The following is a 15,499-nucleotide window of genomic DNA, read 5'->3' as shown; positions in this document are numbered from 1 at the left end:
ATTGGATGGGTGACGGGCTGAGAGAACTAATGGGCTACGACTAAATACAAATGTTGGTTGGGCACTTGGGCTATAGACCAATAGTCATGGAGCCGCCTCAGATAATTTTTCCAACCAAAAATATTAATGACCGATATCTTAATTCCGTCGGTAGCAAAGAGACAAACCCAGCATGGAACTACGCGTGACAGATACATTTTTGAAGTATTTTAGTTATAAAAAATAAAAAGTAGTTAGGTCGCTCCACTAAAATTAACAAGTCCTACAAAAAAGAAAAAATTTAATATGCGGACTCATGTGATGATGGCCTTGTAGTTTGGCGTGGCATCTCTTTTTCAATTTTAATTGTCTTCTGATATAAATTAAGGTGTTAAATTTCGAAGTTTTCGACGAAATTTCGCCCGAAAATTTCAATTTTTTGGGGTGTCGAAATCGAAACCTATATTTGTTAAATTTTCGGTATAATTTCGACGAAATTTTCGAAATTTCGCCGAAAGTTTCGCGAGTGGTTGATCTGGTTTTGGGTTTTTGGAGGTGAGATCTGGGTTTTGGTAGAAAAACCCAGTTTTGGGAGAAAAATGGGGGGTGCGGTAGGGGGAGATCGAGGAGGCGGCGGCGGCAGGGGGCGGCAGGGGGAGATGAGGGAGAAAGAGGGGGCAGCAGGGGGCGACGGCAAGGGGGCAGCAGCGGGCGACAGCAGGGGGGCAGCAGCGGGCGACAGCAGCGGGCGACGGCAGGGGGCGACGGTAGGGGGGGCAGCAGGGGGCGGCAGGGGGGCGACGACAAGGTGATGGATATGAGAGAGGGAGAGAGAGAGAGAGAGAGAGAGAGAGAGGGGGGGGGGGGGGAAGAAAAACAGTGGCTGGAGTCTTGGAGAGTAGTAGAGTATAGCATTATTCAGCATAACAGAAATGGAATTATGGAAACGTGTGGGCTCTGTTATAGCAAGTTAGCAACCTCCACGTGTCAACAATTACACACATGTTACACAACGGCAACGCTAAGCGTCAGACGCCCACATATTATCCGTTTTCCACCGCTTCCATTCCAAGATGACATTAACAAACAATTAAGCAGCAAATCAATTCCATTGCCATTGCTCGATCCTATCGCCTACGACTTACATTTCGTTTTTTTAGTATTCTAGACACAGATCGATTACAGATACAGATTGCAATGGCGAGTGGTGGAGTAGAGGAAGTGAGGAACAAGCAGGTGATATTAAGAGACTATGTCTCCGGCTTCCCCAAAGAGTCTGACATGCTCGTCACCACCACCACTACCAAACTCAAGCTTCCAGAAGGTTCCACTGGGCTTCTGGTCAAGAACCTCTACTTGTCCTGCGACCCTTATATGAGAAGCCGCATGACCAAGCGCGATCCTGGAGCCAGTTATGTTGACTCCTTCAACCCCGGTTCGGTCAGTCACTCACTCTCTAAATGCCTCTGCTTTATTTCGCTTCTCTATTTGTCTTCTTCAAACTTCAAACCTTTTAGGATGAACAGGACATTAAAAACATCTTGGTTATGCAAATGGGACTTCGGAACCCAGCTAATATTGTTTGGCCTTTCTTGCTCGTTACAATTTTTATGTTCTTCGATCATTTGGGGCTATTTTAATGATTTGTGTATGACAGAATTATAATTCGTGGCTTGGGATGATACAATTATCTAATAATAATAAGACCTTATTTGTATGAGAAATTATCTGCACTATTCTGAGATTTAGACTTTTTTTTAATCAAGTTAATTAGAGAAAACCAACTTGAATCATGTATTTTGTAACAAATGAACATCCAATCAAAAGCTTTTTCTATCAGCTAGAGACGTTTATAGGATACTTAAAACTCATATTGAATGTTGTAGTTTTCTTTATTTAATTCACATATTTTATATTGAAACCATGCAGCCTATAACCGGGTATGGAGTGGCTAAAGTTTTGGAATCTGGGGATGCAAAGTTTAAGCCAGGCGACTTGGTTTGGGGGATTACTGGCTGGGAAGAATATAGTGTCATCAGTACGACAGAGTCTCTGTTTAAGATTCAAAACACTGATGTGCCTCTCTCTTACTATACTGGAATTCTTGGTATATATGCTGCTATTGACATTTTCCCCACTTTTGAATTGACTTCTTTAAAAAATTTGTTGTGTTACGAACAGCTATTTGAAGTCTATTAGCTTCTATGTTGGTTCTTGATTATTGAGATGTAAGTACAACGAAGCTCGTGAAGGCCTAACTCCTTGATAAAATTTGTGCATTAGTTTGTATATCACCGATTGTATTGGCTCCTTGTTTTATGTTGACTACTGACAGTAGTTAATCTTTAGGCAGTGCTCATGCTAAATTCAGAAGTCAACTGATTGTATCAAAATCTTCTTTTTTAATGAACGATCTTCCCTCATGAAAGGATTTTGTCTACTTTGATCTCTTGTTGTATTCTGTCTACAATGATCAGTATGATACTTTAGGTGAACTGCTTTTGTTAATTCTCACACTCTTTGTAAATTAGAGTTTTACAAAGTTCAGTAGTGTGGTCTGGCAGTATTGAAATTTAGTTAGCAACTGTAATTTCCTTGCCTGGATCTGTAGCATTGTTCTTTGCTTGAATACGATTGTTAAAAGTAATCCATCGTAATTAATTCAATCATTTTGAATTACATATTTTCTGTAATATTCAAGGCTTTGTAATGCATTATATGTCCTGCTTAATGCTCAAGGCTCATCTAATGTATTCCTTTTGTGTAGGTATGCCTGGAATGACTGCCTATGCTGGTTTCTATGAAATTTGCTCTCCTAAGAAAGGAGAGACAGTCTTTGTTTCAGCAGCATCTGGAGCAGTAGGTCAGCTTGTTGGGCAATTTGCAAAGGCGTCTGGCTGCTATGTTGTTGGGAGTGCTGGAAGCAAAGAAAAGGTGAATCATTGCTATTTAGTGGTCCATGTCAATTAGTTTTCAGTTGGCATTCCATGGCTCTGACTCTAAATGATTATTTTTTTCCTTAAAAACATGTGCTTAGTGATGTGTGCCGAATTTCTGACCAGGAAGAATTAACGCATAATAGAAAAAATGTTGTGCCTGGTAAGTTGGAAGTACATTTACTGGTGACCAATATTCTTTATCCTCATTATCATTTCAAGCAGTTCTACTGTTTTGCTGCCTAATCTGATTGAAGAACTCTCATTGCCTAAATGGCTAGATCATATGAAAGCATAGCACATAATACAGAGAAAATTTTCGCTGCACCCTTTGGCTTTCATGGTTTCATTCCTCTAGTTTTCACTATTACAAGTGACATTTTTTTCATACATTTCTATCCTTTTTTTTTTTTTTTTTTTTAAATATTATATATCTCATTTATGTGATTTAAGGTTGATTTGCTGAAGAACAAGTTCGGGTTTGACGAGGCTTTCAATTATAAAGAAGAACCTGACTTGGATGCAGCTTTGAAAAGGTCAGTAATACATATCTATATATATTTTCATCAGAATCCAAAACATGATCGGAAAGCTTTGATTATTATTTTTTTTTGGCATGGGAAAGCTTTGATTGAATTCCTATAATTACAAGGGGTTGTTTTTATTTCTAATTCTAATCTGTTGGAAGCTAGATTGAGTTTCTCAGATATTGGTGGTACGATCAAGTTCTATAAAAGGCATTAAAAAACTCTAACATCATGATTGTACCTGATGCAGTACAATCAGCCAAAGGTTTACAAACGTAAACCTAGAAGAACAAGAAGCCTGGAATCCACCAGGAAATTGAGAGAAAACCTCAACAATTAGTTTGATAAAAATAATAATAGAATAATCCGCTAGCAATTGTAGAAATTGCTTAAGTACGCTTAACGAAACCCTAGGGCGCAAACAACCATATAATTAAGGCCCACGGATAATTACAAACCCAAATAAAATATAAACGAAAATAAATAAAATGTCTAAAAGTTTAAAATGCCGTTTTGAGGCCCTAAACGATCTCGGATGGCCGAAAAAGCCCATACGTCATGGCGTAGCGATGAGTTTGATTCGTCTCGCGATTCCCTTCGCAACGATATGCATTAGTACCACGTTCTGAGCCAAACCCTCCGACTAGTAGAAATCATTTCCCCAATTTCTTGGGTTTGCGACGATCAAGCTGTTGCATAAACTTCTCCGCCATCCGTTCTGCATCAGTACCCCAAATCCTGAAACAGAGGGAGAATTTAAAAAATGAAAAGGTCTCAAGTATGTGCCGTTGATGTTCTTATACAGGAACTTAAGGCTTCTCCCTCGTCTTCCTATATTCCTTATTCTCTGGTGTTGGCATGGTCTAAATGTGATTTGCTTACCTGCAGATACTTTCCTGAAGGTATTGACATATACTTTGAAAATGTTGGGGGAAAGATGCTTGATACAGTGTTACTAAACATGAGAATCCATGGCCGAATTGCAGTTTGTGGGATGATCTCACAGTACAACCTTGAGCAGCCAGAAGGTGTACACAATCTAATGTATCTGATCGTTAAACAGGTCCGCATGGAAGGTTTCCTGGTTTTTAATTACTATCATCTTTATGGAAAGTTTCTGGAAATGGTTTTACCTTACATAAAAGAAGGGAAGATTTCATATGTGGAAGATGTAGCTGAAGGGCTTGAGAGCGCTCCAGGGGCTCTGGTTGGGCTCTTTGCGGGCCGCAATATAGGAAAGCAGGTGGTGGTTGTTTCCCGAGAATGATCAATCCAACTCCATCCATATATATATGCCTCTCAACTTTCAGCTCTAGCTAGCTATATGGTAGTATTGTCTACTGTAAATGCATCTTATACAATATTTAAAAGTACTGAAAAACTTGGATCTACAGGTTTCTGGCAATTAAGCTTGTTCTTGTTATTGTGTTGACGATGGAGAACTGTTCACCTTTAATAAATGTTGTTTGATTTACGTGATGATATCCAACCATATACATATATAATTATGAATGATTGACTGCCCTTGGTTTATAGTCTAAGTTATCTATTAGAAATTCGATACATGGTTCTTTCATCTTATTCGGTAGTGAAACTCAAAAGTACATGCCCAATTATGCATAATTCTGTTTCTATGAATTGAAGTCTGTAGTATGAATGAAAAGAGGCCCAAATGATACGAGAGTGGATTATAAGGGCAAAAAGTTAAATTCTTTCCGATGTAAGAACAAAGCAGAAAACTTGTCAAGGAGATTTCTCAATTTTGGTCGACAATTGCAGAAGCTAAAGTTGTAAATTATAGAAAGTGGAGACCCTTATTTTGAGAATATTGATATATAGGCAAATCAAGATGAAGCGCTTCCTCAAGACAACCCAAGAAGAAGGAATCGCCATATGACTCATACAACGACGGCAATGACTAAACTGCAATGGATGAATGGATGACGTGTGCACTCACGCCCTTCTCTTTTGTTTCTTTCTTAGTTTCTTGGGTGGCGACGTATGCATCGACGTCAGCTTGACTTCACTCGAAATGGAAACGTCTCGGCTGTCGCAGCTTTGATGCTCTTCTTCGTTTCAGAGTTCAGACCACTCTCTCCCTCTCTCCCTCTTAAATTTGAGACTATATAAATACACAACATATTAAGTATTAACAGGCATATCCATTACCATTGCTCGAGAATTAATGGCGAGTGTTGGAGGAGATGAGCAAGTGAGGAACAAGCAGGTGATATTCAGAGACTATGTCACCGGCTTCCCCAAAGAATCCCACCTGCAGGTCACCACTGCCACAACCAAGCTGAAGCTTCCAGAAGGTTCGAGTGGGGTTCTGGTGAAGAACCTCTACTTGTCCTGCGACCCTTATATGCGAAGCCGTATGACCAAGCGCGATCCTGGCGCCAGTTATGCCGACTCCTTCAACCCCGGTTCGGTCAGTCACTCACTCCATCTCTAACTCCCTCTCCTCTGCTTTGCATTTTTGTTGTGGAGCTAATTAGCGAAAACCCCACTTGAATTACATATTTTGTAACATATAATTTGATATTGAAATCCCCTATGCAGCCTATAAGCGGGTATGGAGTGGCTAAGGTCTTGGAATCTGGGGATGCAAAGTTTAAGCAAGGCGACTTGGTTTGGGGGATTACTGGCTGGGAAGAATATACCCTCATCACTGCTACTGACTCTCTCTTTAAGATTCACAACACCGATGTGCCTCTCTCTTACTATACCGGAATTCTTGGTTTGCTTCTACTCCTATTGCTATTTCCCCCACTTTTAAAACTTGTTTCTTTAACACTTTCGTTGTGCTTCTATAATCTTTAAACTTGTTACTTGATTATTATAGTTGGTACATAATTTTTGTATGTCACTAATTGTATTAGCTTCTTGTTATATGTGAGTACTGACATTTAACAGAGAATCTTTAGACAATTCTCATGCTAAACTACTCGCTAGTCAACATATTTTGTCAAAATCTTCTCTTTTTATGAATGATCTTCCCTCATGAAAGCATTCTATAAATTTCAAAATCTAGTCGTATCCTTCCTGCAATGACCACTATAATACTTAAGGTGAACTGCTTTTGTTAATTCTCACTCTTTGCTGTGACCACATTCCTTTGAAACTTAGTTGTGTGGTCTGGCAGAATGGAAATGTTTTAGCATCAAATAATTTTGATCCCATTGGTCTTGCAGTATTACACCTTCCTGGATCTGATCTGTAGCATTGTTCTCTACTTGAATGAGATTGTTGAATTAATCCATCCTATTAATTCAACCATTTTGAATCACATATTTCAGTAATATTGAAGGCTCTGCAATGCCGATATGTCCTGCTTCATCCTCAAGGCTCGTCTAATGTATTCATTTTATGTAGGTATGCCTGGAATGACTGCTTATGGTGGTTTTTATGAGGTTTGCTCTCCTAAGAAAGGAGAGACAGTCTTCGTTTCAGCAGCATCCGGAGCAGTAGGTCAACTTGTTGGGCAATTTGCCAAGTTGTGTGGTTGCTATGTTGTTGGGAGTGCTGGAAGCAAAGAAAAGGTGAGTCATTTCTATTTAGTAATCAATGGAAATTTATATTTAGTTGGCATTCTGTGGTTGTGTCTCAAATGGATGATTGTTTTGTTTTAAAAACGTGTGTAGTGAGTGATGCATGCCAAATTCTTGACCTCAAAAATTAAAAAATAAATAAGGGAAATGGGAAGAGAACATGTGTGCCTAATATATTTGGAAGTACAAATATGGTGACAATTAGTCTTTACCCTCATAAACAAGTGTGTTAATTTCATTTAGTCTTATTCTTCAACCAGCCGCAATCAATTAGATCAGTTCTACTGTTATGATGCCTCTTCTGATTGAGAACTCTGCCTATGAAAGTATAGCATATGCCTCTTAGTACAGGGAAAATGTGCATCAATGACTTTGATGGTGTCATTCTACTGTTTTCACTATTTCAATTAATTTTTTTTTTTAACCATTTCTTTCCTTTTTTTTTTTTAATAATATATATATATAATTTCTGTGAGTTAAGGTTGATTTGCTGAAGAACAAGTTTGGGTTTGATGAGGCTTTCAATTATAAAGAAGAGCCTGACCTGGTTGCTGCTTTAAAAAGGTCAGTATTATGTATATATTTTTAAGTTTACAAGGGGCCTTGTTTTTTATTTCTAGTTCTAATTTGTTGGAATCTAGGCCGAGTTTCTCAGATATTGACCCCTCTTTATAAAGGCATTAAGTGGCTAAAATCATGATTTAGTCTCCAATCATGAAACAGCCGAGAGAAAGAAAATTAAGAAAATGAAAGGTCCCTATGGAGTATGTTCTGTTTTTTGGTGTTTCCATCTAGTCTGAATGTGTAATTTGCTTACTTGCAGATACTTTCCTGAAGGTATTGATATATACTTTGAAAATGTTGGGGGAAAGATGCTTGATGCAGTGCTACTAAACATGAGGAATGAGGGCCGCATTGCAGTCTGTGGGATGATCTCACAGTACAACCTTGAGCAGCCTGAAGGTGTACACAATCTAATGTATCTGATCGGTAAACAGGTCCGCATGGAAGGTTTCGTGGTTTTTAAGTACTATCATCTTTATGAGAAGTTTCTGGAAATGGTTCTGCCTTACATAAAAGAAGGGAAGATTTCATATGTGGAAGATGTAGCTGAAGGGCTTGAGAGCGCTCCAGCGGCTCTGATTGGGCTCTTTGCGGGCCGCAATGTAGGAAAGCAGGTGGTGGTTGTTTCCCGAGAATGATGGATCCAACTGATCATGCTGCTTCATGCATGCCTCTGAACCTCTAGCTCTAGCTATATGTTAGTATTATCTACTTGTAAATGCACCATATAAAATATTTTAAAGTACTGAAACTCGGATATGCATACAGCTTTGTGGCAATTAAGCTTCTTCTCGTTACTGTGTTGACGAACCGAGAACTGTGTCCTCTTAATAAGTTTTGTTTGGTTTACGTGATAATATATATCCAATTCGAGTAAATTTTGTGGATCTTCTTAATATTCTTAATTTTTAATTTGAATGCGGAGGATACCAGAATCCAGAAAGGAAACATACGACCCTCTAAATTTGGTGTTGCTTGGCGATTACGCCTTCTGATGGATCATACAATATTTCCAGGAAAATGAAATATTTTTGAAATTTAATTCCATGCTTACAATTGATAGTAATCACAATTAATATCATCAACAATGTATACATATATAATCTGGCCGAGTCACCAACACGGAAAATGTATATACGTAACCTGAGACAATGGAGCTCCAAAATCCAAAGCAAAATGATTAATGTAACGGAGGAAACAATGGTAAGGATGCTGAAGATAAACTAAGGGTCAAATAGCCTTTTTCGTCAATTTAAGATTTGCGTAGTTGATTTCATTTGGTTTATGACCCTGTTTTTCTCATTGGGAGATGGTGTTGGTTTGCTATGGTTTCTTTTCTTCATGTTTAACATGTGAATTTAATTTGCTATGGTTTTTTTTCTTAAAAATTTAGTGCAAGACAATAAGGGAAAGGACAACCCCCCTGCAGGATACAGCAAAAAAGAAGAGAAGCCCATGGAGAAGACACAAAAGCAGATCAGAAACCCACAAACAGTGAAGATTAATACTACTTATCTTTTGTTTATAATGTGACATATAATTGTCTCACCAAGTGTTGTAATATTTTTTTAAATGCTGTTTGGTTTTTTAAGATATGACAAATATCTTAACATAACAAATAGCATATAAAGCATACCATTAATCCACATTTTGTAACTTATGCTTGGTAAACAAACATTGATATCAATCTTTGTAAACATGTTTAGATTTTCACATGTATATAAAAAGTTTCATCTTTTCATTAAAATTCTATAAGCTTTCCATTAAAATTTTATGAGTCTTCTCCACATTTTAAGGACTTTTACCACCCGCGGCATCGCGCACGGGCACAATTACTAGGGAAAAAGGATACTATTTGGGTCACCCCTTTCTCCAAAATCGTAATTTTGATAATGCCAGTGCATGATCAGAATCGTTCACTTTTTAGATCACCTATTATAGATCATCTCTGCAAAAAATCAATTCAATCGGAAATTGTTTGGTTATATAATTGTTGTTGATTAAATAGAAAAAATCAATGGTTTGGTCAAAAAATTACTCTTTAATTGAAAACCATTAATTTTTTCTACTTAATTGACAACAGTTATATAACCAAACGATTTTAAATTAATTTGATTTTTTATAGATATGATCTTTAATTGGTTATCTAAAAAGTGAACGGTTTCGATCATGCATCGGCACTGCCGAAATCGAAATTTATGGAAATCGAGTGACCTTGAAATACTCATAGGTGTAGGAGTGACCCAAATATTGTCTTAAAAAGTACTCTCTAATCTCTGTTGAGTTTGACAGTGTCAGCAATAATGGATGAAAATATCTAGATATTATTGATGAGAATAACTTACTTGTTCTTGTTCGAAACCAGAGGTCCAGAACAGAATATGACCGCCGCCTTAAATATAAATTTGTTTACGGTTTTTGTTCTGAATCGTAAGCAGTTACGTAAGGTCCCTTCATTGCGACACCAGTCACCACGGCTATAAAATATAAATACAACGTTTTGTACCCAGCATTCGCAGAGAACAACGTTTTGTACCCTTCATTACGTAAGCATTATATAACTGTTATTAATTAAATAAAAAAAATCAATGATTTGGTCAAAAAATCACTCTTTAATTGAAAACTATCAATTTTTTCTACTTAATTGACAATAGTTATATAATCAAATAATGATCTATAATAGGTGATTTAAAAAGTGAACGGTTCTAATCATGCGCTGACATTATCGAAATTGTTATTTTGAGAGAAGGGATGACCTTGAAGCACCCTTTTAGGTGACTCAAATATTTTCCTAAAATGTATTCTGTTGGAATTAAGGATTCTAATTGAATTCCAGTCTTAAGTAGCTGCTTTAATACAAGATTAAGTTAGTTAATTAGTTACAAATGGTTTGTATTAATTTTCTGACAGTTGGCACTGCCTTATAGGACAGATGCATGAGTGGTGATGATGTGATCACAGTCACTCCACCTCATTTGTTTTGTAACCGTTTTCTTGTCCTTACATGGACATGATTTGATATAATGAAATTGTTAGTGGCTGGCTCATACTGAGCATCACGCATATTTTGTGCTCCCTCCTTCCTCTCTTCTCTCTACCCTTTCCTTTCTCTGTTTACCATTGCATCAATGTTCAACATGGTATCAGAGCACTAGTTTCGATCATCGAGCTGGGGCGTTGGTTCTGTGAAGGGCGAGTGAGAAATCCAACGAGAAATCTCAACATTCAGCTGCTATGGCTGGATCTGGGAATGGTGAGCTACGAGCTCCCATCTTTGATGGAACAGAGTATGAATTAAGACCTTAGAAGGAAGTGTTGGAATTAAGGATTCTAATTGAATTCCAGTCTTAAGTAGCTGCTTTAATACAAGATTAAGTTAGTTAATTAGTTACAAATGGTTTGTATTAATTTTCTGACAGTTGGCACTGCCTTATTGGACAGATGCATGAGTGGTGATGATGTGATCACAGTCACTCCACCTCATTTGTTTTGTAACCGTTTTCTTGTCCTTACATGGACATGATTTGATATAATGAAATTGTTAGTGGCTGGCTCATACTGAGCATCACGCATATTTTGTGCTCCCTCCTTCCTCTCTTCTCTCTACCCTTTCCTTTCTCTGTTTACCATTGCATCAATGTTCAACATGGTATCAGAGCACTAGTTTCGATCATCGAGCTGGGGCGTTGGTTCTGTGAAGGGCGAGTGAGAAATCCAACGAGAAATCTCAACATTCAGCTGCTATGGTTGGATATGGAAATGGTGAGCTACGAGCTCCCATCTTTGATGGAACAGAGTATGAATTCTGGAGAGTCAGAATGATTACAATCTTCAAGTCCTATGGGATCTGGAAGCTTGTGGAAAAGGGAATTTGCATTCCAGAATCAAAGAAGAAGAAAGAGAAAGTTAAGAAGGATGGAGAAGCACTCAGTGTGGATGACGACGAGGAAGTAGATTCTTACCTTGAAGAGCAACAGATGAAGGATGCAAAGGCCTTAGGAATCATTCAAGGTGCTGTTTCAAGGGAGATCTTCCCTCGAATTGTTAATCAAGAAACTGCTAAAGGAGCATGAGACTTACTTAGAGATGAGTACCATGGAGATGAACAAACCAGGTCAGTGAAGCTCCAAGGATTGCGTAGAGAATTTGAATATATGAGGATGAGGGAAAATGAAACTTTTTCCTCATACTTTACTCGATTCTTTGACTTAACCAATCAAATGGAAAAGTTTGGTGAAACTCTTCCTCACCAACGAATGGTACATAAAATTTTGATTAGTTTAACAAAGCTATATGATCCCATGTGTGTGATTATTGAGAGAACTGTTGATTTAAATACAGTTTCAGTACATGAGGTTGTAGGGTCACTTAAGAGCTATGAACTCAGACTGGATAGGCATGAGGAAGATTCAGGCTATGCTGAGAAGGCTCTGGCCAGCATGAGTGTTTCATCAAACTCTCAAAACCCTCAAAACAAACCTTACAATCACAGTGGAGGAAAGAAAGGTGCCTGGAAGGGTAAACCCAAGAAGTGGGAAAATAAGCCAACTGCAAATGTGAAGGGAGTTGGAGCAGATGCAGGGAAGACCAAATGTAGAATCTGTGATAAGCTTCATTTTGGGGAATGTTGGTTCAAAGGGAAAATCAAATGTCACAACTGTGAGAAATTTGGGCACATGATGAAGGACTGCCATCAACCAAGTAAAAGGGGACAGGTTGTCAACTATGCTAATCAGGTACAAGGGACTGCCACTATGTTTTATGCATGTCATAAAGCATCTGTGGAAAATTGTAAAGATGTGTGGTACCTGGACAGTGATTGTAGTAACCATATGACAGGGTGTGAGTCTCTACTTGTGGACATTGATCGAAGTGTGAGATGCAAGGTTAAAATGGGGACAGGAGATCTTGTTGAGTCAATTGGCAAAGGCACACTACCTGTTAAAACCAAGAATGGCACAAGATACATTACTGAAGTAATGGTTGTACCTGGATTAGATGAGAACTTGTTAAGTGTTGGACAAATGGTCGAGCATGGCTATTGGTTGATCTTTGGAGATTTTTCTGCAAATATTTATGGAGATAAAGATTTTAAAAGTCTAGTTGTGAGTGTGCAGATGAAAGGGAACATGTGTTTTCCCCTTGCTCTCGAGGACATTGGCTCTGAAATGGCAAACAAAGCCACTGTCATTGATTCCTCCTGGAAATGGCATAAGAGATATGGCCATTTAAACTTTGACAGCTTGTTACAACTGCAGGATAAGGATATGGTGTATGGACTACCTCAGATTGCTGGAAAGGATCATGTGTGTGAAGGATGTGCAGTAAGCAAGTCTCACAGAGAAGCCTTTGACAAAGGGAAGGTTAAGAGGGCATCTAACCTACTTGAATTGGTACACACAGATGTCTGTGGACCAATGACAGAAACTATTGGTGGGAATAGATATTTTCTCACATTTATTAATGATAAATCCAGGATGTGCTGGGTCTATTTTCTGAGATGCAAATCTGAAGTGCTAAATGTATTCAAGAAATTCAAGTCAATGGTGGAACTGCAAAGTGGATTCATGATCAAGAAATTGAGAAGTGATAGAGGTGGAGAATATACCTCTTAGGAATTTGATCAATTCTGTGAAAAATTTGGAATTGAAAGACAATTAACAGTCTCATACTCACCTCAGCAAAATGGCACTGCAGAGAGGAAGAATAGAACTATTGTAGAGATGGCTAAGGCAATGCTACATGAAAAACAAATGCCTAAGCATTTTTGGGGAGAAGCAGTCAATACTGCAGTCTATTTACTCAATAGATGTCCCACTAGAGCTTTGAAAAATGTGACTCCATTTGAGGAATTCAGTGGAAGGAAACCTGGAGTCAAACATTTGAGAATCTTTGGTTCCATTTGTTACACTCATATTCCATCTCAACGAAGGCATAAGTTGGATGAATCAGGTCAGAAGGGAGTGTTTGTAGGCTATGGCATCAGGGAGAAAGGATATAGAGTGTATGATCTAAGAACAGCCAGGGTTATTGTCTCTAGAAGTGTTGTGTTTGATGAGTCAGCTTTGTGGAATTGGGAAAAGGAAGAGATTATATATGCTACTGTGCCCTGGACAGATGGGGAAATTGAAGATGATATGTCTGCAAGCTCAGAATTGCCTAACCAAACTCAACACAGTGTGGAGGAATTCCCAAACAATGATTCTTCTGCTGCTGAAAATTCCTTGAGGTCAGATACACCTGAAGTCAACTCAAGAAATGAGATTGTGCTGACTGAAACTTATGACACTACTCCTTTAAAATGGAAGAACCTGAATGAAGTATTTGCTCATTGCAAACTTAGTGTCATTGAACCTGAAAGCTACTTTGATGCTGCAAAAGATCAAGCATGGCAAAAGGCTATGGAAGAAGAGATCAATATGATAGAGAAAAATCATACCTGGGAACTTGTGTGTAGACCAGGAGATAAGCCTATTGTAGCAGTGAAATGGATTTTTAAAACAAAGCTTAATCTCGATGGCTCAATACAGAAACACAAAGCTAGACTGGTTGCAAAGGGGTACACTCAAAAGCCAGGAGTGGATTTCAATGAGACCTTTGCACCAGTAGCTAGATTGGATACAATCAGAACTTTAATTGCACTTGCAGCTCAGAAAGGATGGAAGCTATATCAACTAGATGTGAAATCAGCTTTTCTCAATGGAGTATTAGAGGAAGAAGTTTATGTTGAACAGCCTGAGGGATTTGTGGTTCCAAATGCTGAAGACAAGGTGTACAAATTAAAAAAGGCTCTCTATGGACTTAAACAAGCTCCAAGAGCTTGGTATAGCAACATTGATTCATTTCTGCTGCAGTGTGGTTTTGAAAAGAGCTCAAATGAAGCAACTCTGTATGTGAGGCACAAAATGGGAAAAGGCACACTCATTGTATCCATCTATGTGGATGATATTGTATACACAGGGAGTGATAAGGAAATGATGGAGGAATTCAAACAAGAAATGATGAGAAGATATGAAATGACAGATTTGGGATTATTACATCACTTTCTTGGCATTGGTGTTGTTCAAAAGGAAGGATGTATATTCATTCATCAACAAAAATATGCCTCAAGTCTGTTGGAGAAATTTGGTTTAAAAAATTGCAAGCCTGTTTCAATCCCACTAGCCACCACAAATAAGCTACGAAAAGAAGATGGAAGCAAGGCTGCAGATGAAGGGTTATATAGGAAAATAATTGGCAGTTTGCTTTACCTAACAGCAACTAGACCAGACATAATGTTTGCTTCTAGTTTGCTGGCTAGGTTTATGCATTGTCCAACCTCCAAGCATCTTGGAACTGCCAAAAGGGTACTGAGGTACATCAGTGGTACAATTGACCATGGAATTCTATACAGAAAAGGGGAATCAGCACTTCTAATTGGCTACTGTGATAGTGATTGGAGTGGTGATGAAGATGACATGAAATCAATCTCTGGTTATGCATTCTCTTTTGGCAGTGGTGTTTTCTCTTGGGCATCTGTAAAGCAACAAAGTGTAGCATTATCCACTGCAGAAGCCGAGTACATGAGTGCAGCAGAAGCCACTACTCAAGCTATCTGGTTGAGGTTTGTTTTACAAGACTTTGGTGAAGAACAAGTGGATCCAACCACTATAATGTGTGATAACACCTCTGCTATTGCAATGACAAGGAACCCTGTGTTTCATCAATGATCAAAGCACATTAAAAGGAAGTTTCATTTTATCAGAGAGGCAATGCAGGAAGGGGAGATTGATCTTCTATACTGCAAAAGTGAAGATCAAATTGCAGATATATTCACCAAGGCTTTAGCAAAGGAAAGGTTCTGTTTGTTGAGAAGTATGCTTGGAGTGAATTCAATTAAAACCTTAGAAGGGAGTGTTGAAATTAAGGATTCTAATTGAATTCCAGTCTTAAGTAGCTGCTT

The 15,499-nt window shown here is 38.3% G+C and overlaps 3 protein-coding genes across 3 annotated transcripts; all 3 read left to right on the top strand.

Annotated features, from left to right (window-relative positions):
- Positions 1-1,014: 1,014 nt before the first annotated feature.
- LOC147285864 (2-alkenal reductase (NADP(+)-dependent)-like) lies at positions 1,015-4,916 on the top strand. Its single transcript, XM_086243507.1, has 5 exons — positions 1,015-1,419; positions 1,909-2,086; positions 2,747-2,913; positions 3,369-3,451; positions 4,331-4,916. The coding sequence occupies exons 1-5, from the start codon at positions 1,177-1,179 to the stop codon at positions 4,707-4,709; spliced, it is 1,050 nt and encodes a 349-aa protein (XP_086099633.1). The 5' UTR covers positions 1,015-1,176; the 3' UTR covers positions 4,710-4,916.
- Positions 4,917-5,207: 291 nt separating this feature from the next.
- Positions 5,208-8,446, top strand: LOC147285863 (2-alkenal reductase (NADP(+)-dependent)-like). Its single transcript, XM_086243506.1, has 5 exons — positions 5,208-5,873; positions 6,005-6,182; positions 6,818-6,984; positions 7,475-7,557; positions 7,817-8,446. Exons 1-5 carry the CDS (start codon positions 5,628-5,630, stop codon positions 8,193-8,195), a joined length of 1,053 nt encoding a protein of 350 aa, XP_086099632.1. The 5' UTR covers positions 5,208-5,627; the 3' UTR covers positions 8,196-8,446.
- Positions 8,447-11,300: 2,854 nt separating this feature from the next.
- On the top strand, positions 11,301-11,630 carry LOC147285862 (uncharacterized). Its single transcript, XM_086245832.1, has one exon. It carries the CDS (start codon positions 11,301-11,303, stop codon positions 11,628-11,630), a length of 330 nt encoding a protein of 109 aa, XP_086101958.1.
- Positions 11,631-15,499: the final 3,869 nt, after the last annotated feature.

Source organism: Dryas octopetala, chromosome 5 (assembly GCF_963921425.1).
Source record: "Dryas octopetala chromosome 5, drDryOcto1.1, whole genome shotgun sequence".
Lineage (NCBI taxonomy): Eukaryota > Viridiplantae > Streptophyta > Magnoliopsida > Rosales > Rosaceae > Dryas > Dryas octopetala.
This window is presented reverse-complemented; position numbering and strand designations above follow the sequence as displayed.

Coding starts and splice junctions, on each gene's coding strand:
- LOC147285864 (XM_086243507.1), top strand. CDS start 1,177: ATGGCGAGTGGTGGAGTAGAGGAAGTGAGGAACAAGCAGGTGATATTA. Junction 1,420..1,908: donor ACTCCTTCAACCCCGGTTCG/GTCAGTCACTCA, acceptor GAAACCATGCAG/CCTATAACCGGGTATGGAGT. Junction 2,087..2,746: donor TTACTATACTGGAATTCTTG/GTATATATGCTG, acceptor CCTTTTGTGTAG/GTATGCCTGGAATGACTGCC.
- LOC147285862 (XM_086245832.1), top strand. CDS start 11,301: ATGGTTGGATATGGAAATGGTGAGCTACGAGCTCCCATCTTTGATGGA.
- LOC147285863 (XM_086243506.1), top strand. CDS start 5,628: ATGGCGAGTGTTGGAGGAGATGAGCAAGTGAGGAACAAGCAGGTGATA. Junction 5,874..6,004: donor ACTCCTTCAACCCCGGTTCG/GTCAGTCACTCA, acceptor TCCCCTATGCAG/CCTATAAGCGGGTATGGAGT. Junction 6,985..7,474: donor GTGCTGGAAGCAAAGAAAAG/GTGAGTCATTTC, acceptor CTGTGAGTTAAG/GTTGATTTGCTGAAGAACAA.